Source organism: Pipra filicauda, unplaced genomic scaffold (genome assembly GCF_003945595.2).
Source record: "Pipra filicauda isolate LSUMZ 115617 unplaced genomic scaffold, ASM394559v2 scaffold6_size6359152_pilon, whole genome shotgun sequence".
Classification (NCBI taxonomy): domain Eukaryota; kingdom Metazoa; phylum Chordata; class Aves; order Passeriformes; family Pipridae; genus Pipra; species Pipra filicauda.
In genome coordinates, this window is record NW_024104865.1 from 4,308,443 (window position 1) to 4,322,060 (window position 13,618).

At 38.9% G+C, this 13,618-nt stretch overlaps 1 protein-coding gene across 1 annotated transcript in view; it reads left to right on the forward strand.

The window, feature by feature from the left end:
• LOC114003103 (cytosolic phospholipase A2 epsilon-like) overlaps nt 1–10,430 on the forward strand; it is a 32,413-nt gene extending 21,983 nt beyond the window's left edge. Inside the window, exons 12-21 of the mRNA XM_027749738.2 lie at nt 804–939; nt 2,616–2,752; nt 3,953–4,175; nt 5,106–5,220; nt 5,995–6,132; nt 6,409–6,516; nt 7,321–7,512; nt 7,980–8,149; nt 9,154–9,340; nt 10,222–10,430. Of these exons, the coding sequence (XP_027605539.2) occupies nt 804–939; nt 2,616–2,752; nt 3,953–4,175; nt 5,106–5,220; nt 5,995–6,132; nt 6,409–6,516; nt 7,321–7,512; nt 7,980–8,149; nt 9,154–9,340; nt 10,222–10,430 (1,615 nt within the window). The remainder of the gene's footprint in view (nt 1–803; nt 940–2,615; nt 2,753–3,952; nt 4,176–5,105; nt 5,221–5,994; nt 6,133–6,408; nt 6,517–7,320; nt 7,513–7,979; nt 8,150–9,153; nt 9,341–10,221) is intronic.
• The last annotated feature ends 3,188 nt before the right edge of the window (nt 10,431–13,618 follow it).

Consider the following 13,618-nt stretch of genomic DNA (forward strand, 5'->3'; position numbering starts at 1 on the left):
TGAAATATTGGTGAAAATAATATTCAGGACAGACTTTGCAGCCACCAGAGGGTGATGTGACCAAGAAGATTTGGTCAATATTTAGTGCTCTTTTCAGTAATGAATATATTTGTGTTGTTGAAGGCACATAACATTAGCTGCCATTTGATTGGGTTTGCACCTTTTTTTCTGATTTTTCTTTTTGCTTGTGCTTCAGTTTTTCAAGGGACAAAATTACAGGTGTCTGCACATGTGAGAAAAAAAAAAAAAGATGGATATTCCTGTATATTTGCAGGATGAAGCTTGCAAATGCTTATCTAAGAATCTGTTAAGGACACAGATGAAAGGCTGGATTTCCCAGGACAGAGGCTGAGCAGGGAGTGATCCTTGCTCTGCAGTTCAAGCTCCCTCATGTAACTGATTAGGACCATCACTTTAAACACTGTTAGTGGACTGTCAAAACTTGAGAACAAGTGATGATGGCATCACTTGAATTTTTCAGGATGTCATGGTGACAAACAGGAATGACACAGAAAAAAAATACGGCCAAAATTATCCCTTTTGGTGATCTTTCCCTGACTTGTGTGCCTTGCCTTTGTGTCCGTGTTAACAAGAAATCTAAAGTACCTTCAAAACTCCTCTTCATCCTGACTGCTACTCCTTACTGTCAGTAGAAATGCTTGTTTTTCTTCTTTCCTTGATCAATATGCAGACTTGGAATTAACTTGTTTTACAGATGATTTATTTTCTGGTTACTTGCCCTACAGATCTTGAAATCAGCTATAAATGACATGAGCATTGATTTGTCCCATTGTCTGTTCTAGCTCAGGAGATCTGGATGTGCGCTTGGGTTTTAGCCTGTGCAAGGAAGAGCAGAATTTCCTGCGGAAAAGGAAGAAATATGTTGCTACTGCCCTGAAAAAGATTCTTAATTTGGAAGAGGATCTGAAAGAGCATGAGGCAAGCCAATACAGTCCATGGCAGCAACTCCTTTCCAGAAATCAGGGCCAGGCTCACAAATTCAAACCACAAATAAAAGCCCAACTTGAATAATGCTACTACTGTGGGCCAGGCCTGGCCACCCAAGGCAAGGGATGAGCAAGAGAAGCAGTGGCCTGTTAATGTAGCAGAGCAGAGGAGGCAGGATAATGTCTTCACAGACCCAAAAACTTCTTGACAGCTCCTCAATTCAGCCCAATCCTGTTTATTCTTGCTATTGCTCATGGGCCTCAGGAGTAAAATTTATAGTGGGTAGACATGGGACTGCTGGGGGATGTTGCCTGGGAAAGAGTGTGCCTTATCTCAGTGACAGACACAAGGTTGTGGGCATGGCACATGTAAGGGGTTTTGAGAGGAAGAAGCAAATATTTTCACACAAACATCTGAATAAAAATTCTTGGGGTGGTTTCTGCAGCAAAAAAGCTGTATTCTTGAGAAAACCAACAGATAGAATAAAACCATCAACCTGGAAAAGAAGAGTGAATGTTACAGCATCATGAGTTGTAGATGAAATAGCTTGTTGCAAGTTTAGCTGAATCACTATAGATCCTGCTCCTGTCTCCATAGTTGAGTCATAAATTTTGTAACTGCTTATGCCTGGCTGGGTTTCTGACAATCAGAAAAGTAAACATACAAACACCAAGAATACTCTTTAGCATTTTAGGAAAAATCCCCTCTACCTTGTTAACTGACTTACATTTGAACTGAAAAAAAACCCCAACACATTAGAGTTTTAATTCATAATGAAAAAGTTACAAGACGTAAAACCCAGAACATAATTTTTGGAATTTATTCTGATTTTAGTTAAGATTATGAGATTTTTCCTCATTTCCTGGATTTAGGCTCTGAAAGAGTTTAAAGTACCAAGAACATCTATTTTGGTGGGTTTTCTGTGGTTTTGGGGTTTTTTAGGATAGAAGAATTGTTTTCTTCATGCTCTGTTCACTGACTTTAGAATAACATATTCCTTTATGAAATTAGAAGCTAATGCTTGAAAGATAAAAATAGACATTTTCCATAGGGCATGTAAACATCCACCCAACTCTAGATGCTAACGGAAGCAAAGGGTGTACTAGATCAGGAAAAGATTAAGAGAAGAATAGTCTGTCTCTTCAATTACACTTGGACTGTGAAAGGGGGGAAACCCTATCAATGACTGTGCTTCAGGATGTAAAGTAATTAGTAATTAGTGGCCTGCGGCCAGGAAGGCTTTGGCTATTGTGTAGTTTGGCTGATTACAGGGTGCTGTGCATTCTTCTGCAACACTGGTCATTGTTAGAGGCAGAATCATGGATCCTTAATCTGCTCCAGTGTGGTAAATCCTGTATTTTCTATGATGGCCTCTAATAATACACTTTGAGAAAAATTCCAGGGTGATGAGGTTGATTTCCATTTCTATATTAAGTAAACACCCTCCTGTCCACCTCATCTGAGTGGATAAGACATAAGCCTTCCCTCTCACATCAGTCAGGTGATGGCAAACAGAAGCCTTTTGCAACAATCACACCCTTTTCATATGAAGCAACATCACTGCTTGTATTAATGCCTGCAACCTGTTATCTGATTTCTGCAGTAAGGACTGTTTGTCTCTAATAGGTGCATGGCTTTCTCTCCCTCTGCCTTGCTGTGTTGAACAGGTGCCGGTGGTGGCCATTACAACCACGGGGGGAGGCACAAGATCACTCACTGCCATGTATGGCAGCCTGCTGGGTCTGCAGAAGCTCAACCTGTTAGACTGCATTTCCTACATTGGTGGTTTATCGGGTACCACATGGTGAGAATGACCCAAACAAGGTTTATGTTTTCTCTGTTCAATGATCTTGACTCTTTGTACAACACCATTGGCTTATATGGCACTTAGCAGACCAAAAGCATTTCCCTTCTCCCCGCAGTCTCCTCTCTGTCCACCTGGAACAAAGAGACAAAACATACTGATTAAGAGATCAATCATCACATTTGTGAGCTGCTTTTGTCACCACACTGACTCAGTCTATGCCTGATATTTCCATATGAATGCTCTATTCCTTTTTTGTATTTTATCAACTGTTTAAACTAAATGCAACAAATTTGTCTTTAGACTGGAAACTGAAGGAAGATGAAAAGAATAATTTATGCCTGCCACTTGCTGGTTATTCTCACTTCTATTTTGGATTTACAGTGCATCTCCCTCTGGTAAAAGATGTGTGGGCCTAGTGGAATTAATATGTCACAGGAAGCCCACCAAATGGCACCAAGTTACTGACCCCGGAGAAACTGCAACTATGGTTGCTCATTGTTAAGTGCTCTCTTCTTCTAGTGGGCATACAGCAGATGTCAAACTTAAAATAACTAAGGTATTTAATCAAGTAGGTTTTAGGTACCTTCTCTCTTCTATACCTGTTTGGAAGTGGAGAATTTTTTTTCACTGAATTGAGTGTTAGTCCTTTATATCCAAACTTAATGGTAAGTTTTTCTAAGGATTTGCCAAAATTCTTTTAACTTCTCTGTATGTATGTGGTCTGAGAACTTTGTCTGAGTTATGAGTTCAAGGAGACAAATAATGGCCATACAAGGACATGCCTAAGGACTGCCCAGTTTTCTCACTGGCGCAAGCCATTAGCAGATACATGGAACTGAATGTAGGACTAGACCAAACTAGTAGTGACTGCTCCTTAGAATATTCCCCACCTTCCAAGAAATGAATTTGAGGAGGACCTGTGGAGCCTTTGCACTTAATATCCTTGAGTCTTGGGGTTTTTTCTCCCTTGAATTTGAAGATAATTTTTGGACCCACAGAAACTTTTGTCATCACCAAACCAGGAAAGACTGGAGGTTTTGTTTGCTCTTGAAATGAGAGTATTTGAAATATGTTTAATTTTTAGTTGTGAATCCCACAAGAATTAAGGAACAGGTAAACAGGTTGCACAAAAGTTTTCTGAAGGCAACCCCCACAGTATTACTCCTCTTTGATTGTTTTCTTCTAACCTTTCTTCAGGACCATGGCAAACTTATATGAGGATGCTAATTGGTCACAAAAGTATCTGGAGGACGCAATCAAGGAAGCTCGCAAGCAAGTAACCAAATCCAAGACCTGTTGTTTTTCTTTGGACTGTCTGAAGTACTATTATAATGACCTGATGGAGAGGTCTAAAGAAGGACATAACACCTCTTTCATAGACCTTTGGGGGCTTGTAATTGAATCCATGCTACATGATAAGGTATTACTCCTTTTTTTTCCACAAGCCTGTTGAACTTCTATAGCTACTAGTAAGAAGAAATAAATCCTGGGATGCTATTCAGTACTACTAATGCAAATAATTAGTTTAGTAGTTGATTAAATATTATATATTCAGATCTATTTTTAAAGCACTGCTGTTGATATGAAGAAAGGTTGACCTTGAACTGAAGGAGCCAGGGCATAGCAGTCCAAGGTGTTCTTTCTCCTTAAAGAAAGAAGATTCCTGAGAAAAAATATTTTTAATCATAAAAAAAATCGCTTTGGACATTAAATATTCTCACTAGAAGAGGCACTTAAAAATTTGAAATAATTTGCTTCTCTAGCATAAATGAAGATATGCATTTATAAAGTGACCTAGTATGTGACATATGGAGATGTTTCAAATAGTGGGAAAGACCATTCTCTAAATATGATATCAAGTTTTAAGAAAGAATGATAGAAATCTTATTACCTTAAAAATAGTATATCTTAAATAGTTTCCATCTGGTTTATGTTTACACAAGGAAGTTTTAAATTGTCATGTGCAACAGAATATATTCTTGCATACGCATATACTTGCAAAATATCTTAAAATATGATAAATTCTTTGCTAAGAACCAGCCAAGGAAAGAACCTTTCCTTCCACTTGCCAGCATAATTTTTCCTGGGAATGTTTTTTGGGTTCTTTTCTTGATGAATCTACAATCAACTTTTCTGCATATATCAAAATCTGAGATCCCACATAGGGTGTAGCTGCTTCTTATGGGATATTTGCCAAGTTTGGAATATTCCATGGTAGGTATTTCTGAGCAATCCAGTGAGCTGGGAATGGGAATGGGGAACCTGGATAAAGCTGATAATTCACATTATATTATTTCAAGTGTAAGTTGTTTTTCACTGCGTTCCGTTAACTATTTTTAATCAAAACCAGAAAGATGAGCACAGACTTTCGGACCAACGGCAGGCAGTGGATAATGGTCAAAACCCATTGCCCATCTATGTGGCCATCAACCTCAAGTCCAACTATAGTGCCCAGGCATTCAGAGGTAATGGTTATGATTTAGATTTCTTAACAACTTTATAATTTAAGTAATCCAAACTTAAATAATATCCACATAATCAGCTTTAATAATACAATAGTTCTTTCACTCTAACTGCAAAAAAACCCTCAAACCCCAAACAACTATTAAAATTTCAAATAATAATGACTAAAACTAAAACAAAAAAACAAACAAATATTAAGTGTTTAGCATTTGAGTTCTTTATATTGCCAGAATTGGAAACATGGTTTTACCACAGAAGATGTCCAAGTCACCATTTATCCTGGCACAAAAACCTTGTAATAAAACAAATTCTTATGATGGTTCCACATGGTCTTGTTTTGCACAGTGAATGGGAGAACTTTGAATTTTTGGGTCCAGTGTCAGGAAAATCTCCATTACTATTAATTTTTGTAGTATTTGTTTAATATGAGCATCTGAATACATGATACCAAATGAATACTGAGCTCTCTGTCACTAGAGCCCTAAAGAGAACAAGTTATACATGAGCAATACATACTTCTGGGTAAGATTAACCACATTAAGGGGACAGGGCTTTTCTGCTGGAGATTGCTGTATCACAGCCAGGGACTGCCCTCCCATGATGTGGAAGGACCTTATGGCATCAGTACTGCAAGCAATACAGACACAGCTATAGCTGGTGAAGAGCATATTATGAACTAGCCAGTGTGTTTCTCATTATTTGCTTTCTAGTATTCTTCTGCTTAGCAATAGCTAACATATTACTGCCTTTTCATGGTCTGGCTGCTGTTACCATAGAGTGGCTGGAGTTCACTCCCTATGAAGTTGGTTTCCTGAAATATGGAGCATCTATCCGTGCAGAACATTTTGGAAGTGAATTCTTTATGGGAAGGATGGTGAAGAAGCTCTCAGAGACTCGAATCTGCTATATGCAAGGTGACTATTGCCTAGGGGGAAAGGTGGTCTACTTGAGAGACACCTGGCACTAGTGAGTTCATGGCCTGTGGTGGGCAGCACTGGAAAGACATCAGCAAACAGGTTGAGCTGGTGCGAGTTTACATTAGCAGGGACATACTCAGGAAATATGCCTGTGAAGGTATCCATACAGACAGAAAGGAAGTATCCAAGTGGAAGAACTGAAGGTATGTATCAATTAAAATTCTTCCAAGGCTACTCCATCAATCAGCTTCTATTCACTTGTTCATATTACAGGCATGTGGAGTAGTATATTTTCCATAGATGTGATGTATGTCTGGAATTTGGCTGCTGATTCAGAGGACTTCTGGTGCAGATGGACCAGAGACAGAGTAAAAGATATTGGTGAGATTTTTAATTTTTTTTTCACCACCAGTATATATTGCTTATGTTGTGTGAAGATGTCTAATGCATAAAGAAATATCATCAGAGAGAAAAAGATGAAGAAGACAAAGTAGAGATATCAACTATGATTTTTTTTCTGGCTGATTTAGAACTAAATTATGCTTCTTTGGCAAAGATGTTCCTTTTTCTAAAGGTCACAGAGACACAAAAACAGTCCCCAGCAGACATGTAGAAGTCATGTTGTATTAAGAACATATCTTAAGATTGTTAAATTAGGGTATGTTTCTCCTTGGCCACTAATAATGCGTGTAGAGAAAACAGCTCTTGCAGAGGACTATTTTCTTAACTAAACTGCCCGTGGAGAAAGCTCGCTCTTGCTCTTAATTGCACGGGGAACCTGGAGTGGCTGGTCTTCTAAGGTAGCTGATATTGCAGCTGAGTGATATTCACATTCAGAAGGTGTCCTGTTCAAAGGCCAGTGTTGTCTTTCTGTATGTTTTGGGACTCATTTCTCCCGTCTATCACACATTACCATAGAGGTGGGCATCACTTGAGGAAGTCTAGAGTGGGACTTGGGGCTGACCGCCTGGCAGCCCGCTGCCTGCAGGTATCTGTCATTTAATTCACTGTCTAATGCTGAGTTTTATTTGGTAGCATAAACCTTAAGGGCTTATAACTATGTTTGATTTACCTTTGGGGTGAGGGAAGGTGATAACTGTTGGTATTAGTCACTCCATTTTTTTAAAATATTGATAATTTCAGAAAACCATCCTAAACTTAGAACTTCTTCTTTCTGTCTTGCAGCAGAAGAACCCTTTCTGTCCATGAATCCCTATGAAGTGGACACATGTCTATTCACTCCCTCGAGCGTCCTCTCCTCTGCTCTGCGAGATGTCTTAACAGGACGCCCAACCATTGCACAGTACCCCAATTTTATCAGAGGCTTCCAGCTGCATAACAAGTACCTGGAGAGTGAAGGATTTTCTACCTGGAAAGGCACAGTAACTCAGCCTGTTTTTTAGTAGTATTCTAAGGAGGTTTATGTTTTGGAATTCATTTAGGTTTTCCAACAAAGAGGAAGAGACGAGGCTGACTTCTGACATTCCACTTCTCCCTTCTACAACTGAAAAACATGTAGCCAGTTTTGAATAGCATTTCAGTTTTGGGGTGTGTGTTGAAGGGGGAAATTGTATCTGATTGTATTGTGTTCCAGCAGACAAGTTGAGTTTAGCCTAAGGAGGCAGGAGGGATCTCCCCTTCAGGGCCAAAGCAGCTTGTGGTGCCCAGGAAGGAAGGAAGGAAAAAACAGTAGTGTGTCACTCCTGTAAATCAGTACTGCTAGAGTCAAAGGAAGGCAGAGGCAACATGGGACAAAATTCTCCATTCTTCCCTTTTTAACTTTCTTCAGAGGAGCAGACAATCTTGTGTTTTATTTGTTGTAATGAAAAATATTTATGTTTCAGACACAGTGATAGACTCCTTACCAAATAAATTGATGGAAACAGCAGACAATGAACTCTCCCTGGTTGATACTGGCTTTTTCATTAATACCAGCTACCCACCGCTTTTGAGATCAAAGAGGGAGGTTGACGTCATCCTACATCTGAATTACAGTGGAGGGTCCCAGACACTGGTAAGAAAAGCCATGGTAGCTGAGATATTCATGGTGGTTTTGTTTCTAGAACTCGTCAGATAAAACGCCTAACTTTCTAGTATTGGAATGGGAATTAGATCATTAATATTGATTTATTATTTAGATCATTAGGGGATTTATTTCTCAGTAACTAAGAAAAATATTAGAAAACAGTGATGGATTATAGGCATTTTAAAATTGTCAAGATCTTCACTGCACTGGGTTCAAGAGTTTTGAAGAGCTGATGGAGAAGTGTTCTGGTACTCTGATACTGATTTTGGCTATCCTTGTAGTGAAAGAGTTGCAAAAGCAAAGACCCTGACAATATTTTAACAAATTAAATGAGAAAACCTATGTGTCTTGGCCTCTTTATCTCATATTAGTCTTAGGGAAATGTACTGGCTGATGCCAGACGTGATTAATAATTAAAATAATTATAGGTAGTGTTGCATATATAATGAGAATAATATAAAAATAAACGTAGGTTTATAGTAAATATAGCTGTTAAAGTTTTTTTTTCATGAGATCATAAGTTATGTTGATAAGTGTATTTGTTAGTAGGGAGTCATTATCAAGCAATCACCAGTTATGGAGAGAACAGAAAGACTGGGAAAGTGCTAAATAATGAAGATGTCAAGACAATGATACAGAATAATCTGGACTGATGTTTCATCTGGACAGATGCTTCATCTCCATTCTTGCAGTTTCTTTGCCTTCCCCTTCTGAGCTTGTTTCACTGGAATTATGAAATTAGTCCTGTGGCTTTTGGCTTCATTTTCAAGTTCAAAGAAAGGGACTGTTTTCTTATTTTGCCTAAAACAATGTGGAAAATAAGATATGCTGCAATATCTGGTGTGGTTATGGCTATTTCCATCTTCCCAGAGGAAGATTCAAGCCTTAAAATATTCCTGTTAGCTACTAGCTGCTGGGATTTAAAATATCCAGGTCTCTGGATCAGTTTTGATTTTTTGTATTAATTTTATTTATTTTATTCATTCGTTCAGCCTCTGGATCAGATTGCGAAGTACTTCTTGGGGCAAGGAATTCCATTTCCCAAAATTGAGATAAGTGAGGAAGACAGGGAAAACTTGAAGGAGTGCTATGTATTTGAAGATGCTGACAGTCCACAAGCTCCAACAGTGCTTTTTTTCCCTCTAGTAAATGACACCTTCAAGAAATATAAAGCTCCTGGTGAGTCATCTGTGGTAGCAATTTTAATAAAAATTCTTTTTCCCAGTGAGTAGTCCTCTCCATTTCATGTCTAATGTCTCACTATCATATTTTACCGTTCCAATGTCAGCATTATCAGTCTCATCAGTGAAAAAAACCAAACCCAAACCTGGTCTGTGTCAGTATGTCTGAACTATCTGAGCTCCAGAAGCTGTTCTGAATACTTTTGAGATGAGTATAAGCAATTATATCACAGGAACTACTAGAGAGAGTATGAAGGTAAAAAACCCAAAATATGTATACCATGGGTGGTAGGTCCTCAACACAAGCTATTTTACTCTACAGACATGGGCTTGTTATGCACTGCTGGTTGCAAAGAATGATGCAAAACCTTCCGGTGGTTTTGGTGGTAAACCCATTCACCTGGGTTTTGTTCACGTATTTAAAAGTAATCCCCCAGACTGAGAACTGAGTGGACAGAGATCTTCAGTTTTAATTTGAATGATGTCCTCTGTCTGAGTGCAATAATTTCTTCTGAACTTTCAGTGAGAGGGTTGTTATTTTATCTAGTTCAGGTGTATCTTGTTTACCTTTTGCTGGTGCTTTTCTTGTTTGGGTAACAAAGACTATGCAGTAGTCTAGCGTTGCTGCAGCTAATGTTGTTCTGATTTCCACCTGTTTGGGTGACGTAAATGTCAAATGATGTAAAATCATATTTGGATACAGGCTTGATCCAGATGCTAAAGAATACAGTGCTACTAGGTTACTTTTACATCCCTCTGGCAAATTATATCTTTCCTTCCATATCTCCCTTTTCTACCTATAATTATGTAAATGACTGATAGGAGCCACATGCTACAATAAAACCTTATTGGTGCATCTCCTTGTGGTTTGTCCCTCAGGTGTGGAACGGAGTCCTGAAGAGATGGCTGAAGGCAAAGTTGATGTCTCCAGCATCCTCTCACCGTTTACAACAAGGGAGGTGTGTTTCAGCGAAGAAAATTTTGACAAACTGGTGAAACTGACTGATTACAATGTCTTGAATAACGAGAAGTTGATTATTCGGGCCTTGCGCTTGGCAGTGGCACGGAGGAAGCAGCGGAATTATTAGCCACCACACACTGGCTTTAACTTTCTGTTTGATATTTCTTGGATTGTCTATGGTTTGATAAGATCAAGACGTTTGACACTTGCCAGTTATACTTGCAGTAGAAATCACATCATCCTAAGGACATGCTGGACTCCACCCTATTTACACAGATGTTCAGGCAAACAGACTGGAATTTAGCAGTGGTTTCATACAAAACAAACTTCAAAGCAGCAAATTTGGTTTTAGTTTTGTTACCTTGTTACTTTAACAATTGTTATATGTAGTTCATATAAATTATTATAATGTTGTGTAAGACAATGAAATATGTGGAACATTAAAATGTGTATCAAAACAGTATTTACATGGTGGGTTTTCCATTTGGCAGAACAGCAATCCCTCAAACTGGAATTTCTTTGGTAAATAACTAATCCGTTGTACTGGTCCTGCTTATCTTCATTATTGAAGGTCGTCATCTCTGATTTGATTGTCTGTCCACTACGAGGTTTTTATTTAGCTGTCTTTCATCAGTAATCCTTTAAAATAAATTTCTTAAGTTATTATTACTATTGTAAAATGTATAAAGTTTTCACCACCAACAAAAAATACCCCTGGATTAGGTAATTTTTTTTTCAGGAGATAAACAACTGAGCTGCTATTCACAGAACCACTTATATTCAGCCTAAGCAGTAGACATATTGCCCAATTTTACTTCAGTTTTCTCCTGGACTCCGACTGTCCTATCTCACTCATCTTCACTTGCCTTGACTGCTCCTAAAGGATGACCTTGCAATTTCTCCCAGTGTTTCATGAGGTGGGAAGTGGCTGTCAGCTGTTTGCATAGAAGAAGGCAATGCAGGAGAGCCTTTTGAGATCCCTTCCAGACATATTTTTTACATCTGTTCAACACTTACGGGCAAATGGTCTTTGCAGGGATTGTCCTGAAAGAGTGGTTTCTCATCATCAAAAATTCTAGAGTCTCTTGGGGAAGGTGGACTCTCACAGTTCTGCAACAGACAGATCACAAGCTCAGTCTTTCACAACAGCAACCTTGCACTGCGGAGCTGTGATTCATGAAGAGATTATTCACAGCAACTCGGAAAATGTTTTGGATTATCTTTCTTTTGTTAATAAAAGGCTCCCATTTTTGCAATTAACTTCAGACAGAGTCATCAGGGCAGAATTAGTGCTGAGATCAGAAGAGTCTTGACTGTGCTCAAAAGTGACAAATTTGTTTTTATGGAATGAAGTTCTAGGTAATGGATGGGGGAAAAAGATTCCTTCCTATGAAAAAAACCCAGCTGACAGTGCATCTCAGAAAAAACTGGGTGGTGGAAGAGGATGAGTGGGCAATGTCTTTCACTTATGAGCATGTTCATTGTGTTCGTGCTCCTGAAAAAACTTGAAGGGGCATGGTGTAACCCTGTTTTTAGGTACAGTATTGTATGTTTAAATCTAGTTATTATCCCTCCATGTGTGAGGCAGATGTAATTGTGGTTCTGCTCCTATACACTAGATTATCAAATCATGTGATGCCTCTGTGTCCTTTATAGACATATATTTGAGATTAGTGTCATGGTTTCCGAGAACTTTTTGCTGGAAATGAAACAGAGCAGAATGGAGGATGTTTCAGTCTGTTTCACAGGGGAAACTTACTGAACCACAGGATGGAAAAAAGCCAGGCAGGTGTAGAATGCAGCCTGAGCCTGATTAACATGACTTTTCATTGTGTCCAGCTGTCTGATATGAAACCTGCCTTTCCCTCTCTGAGAGAGTTCCTCTTGCTCTCCAGATGATTCTGCAGCTCTTCAGTTTCCCAGTGTTTCAATATCTTCTTTTTGAAACAGAGTGCTAGTGACTTTTTTATATATATTTTTAATTTCAAGATCATCCATAAAAACATTTAGGCTTATAACTGAGCTTTTGCCAAATCTCTAGGAATATTTTCCTTCCTTTGACTACTGCTGTTTGTAATCTGTTATTTAGCATTCCTTAATGTGTTCAAAGTTTATCTGGGTGACACTTGTTGGATCTAGTTCTTAAGTTAGAATGTCACAAAGTACCAAATGTTCTAGGAAATTAAAATTCTTTCATGTCCGTGAAATTGCCTTTATCCATGAGTTCTCAATTCATTGCAAAGTGAAATGAAATTATTTTGAAATCGATTCCTCTGTTAATTTTCATAATAGCAAGGATTATTTAAAAAACAACCCTCAAACTCCCATTTTACTTCTTGTGTGCTCACTTCATGTATTCCCTCACTGAGGCAGGAACCACCTCACATGATGTGTAGTGTCCTGCACAGTGAAGCCTTATAAATGTAAAGACATAAAGGATACGTGAGAATATGAAGAATAATTAACATTAATTTCAACATTAATTTCACTCTCACAAATGTATCCTCTTGGAGATCACCAAAACACCTTAATTTGCATGCAAAAAATAACAAAATTTTTGAGACAGTGAGTGAGCTTTTAAAGCTTTTTCTTTATAAAGAAAATTCTATTACAGTTTCAACGGGTGACTTGGGAATTGTTTCACGTGATATTTGTCACTGCAATATCTGTTTGGTTGAAAGACAGTTTACTGCTTGAGTTTAGAAGAACGGAATGTGAGAGGGGGACAATAAAAATTCTTTCAGGTATGTCTTTAAGCAAAAACCTACCTACCCCCTATAGGCTGTAAAAACTACAAAAAGTCTTTTGTTTGACCATTGGTTTGTTCAGATGTTCTTGGCTAAAGAAGTCCTTGTTGCCCATTCCTGGGCAGCCAGATGGAACCTGGCTGGTTCCAGTCACCTTCCCACAAGAGGCTGCAGTTTGACAAGCTCTCCTGTGTGCCAAAAAGTGATGAGGATGCTGAAAAGTAACATTTGCTCAGTGCCTATAACTGTGAAGAGAAAATCCCTTATCAGTCTCAATTTCTCTGTAACTACAGCAGCAAAGACCATCCTTCTGCAGTGCCAGAGGCTGGGTGTCTGTGCCTTTGTACAGGTGTGCAGCGTGCACTCATGTTCCGGGCAGCAAGGAGTAGGAGGAGGAGGGAGAGGAGGAGTCGGGAATTGCTCAAGTGGTGGTGGCGGGGTGAGGCTGCGCTGAGTCAAGCACTAACTCACCTGCCTGCCTGCTCCCGGCAGCCTAAAGCACAAGAAGTTCCTCTCTACCCATCCATCTACACCTTTCACACCTGGCTCAGAGGCGGAAAAGACCACA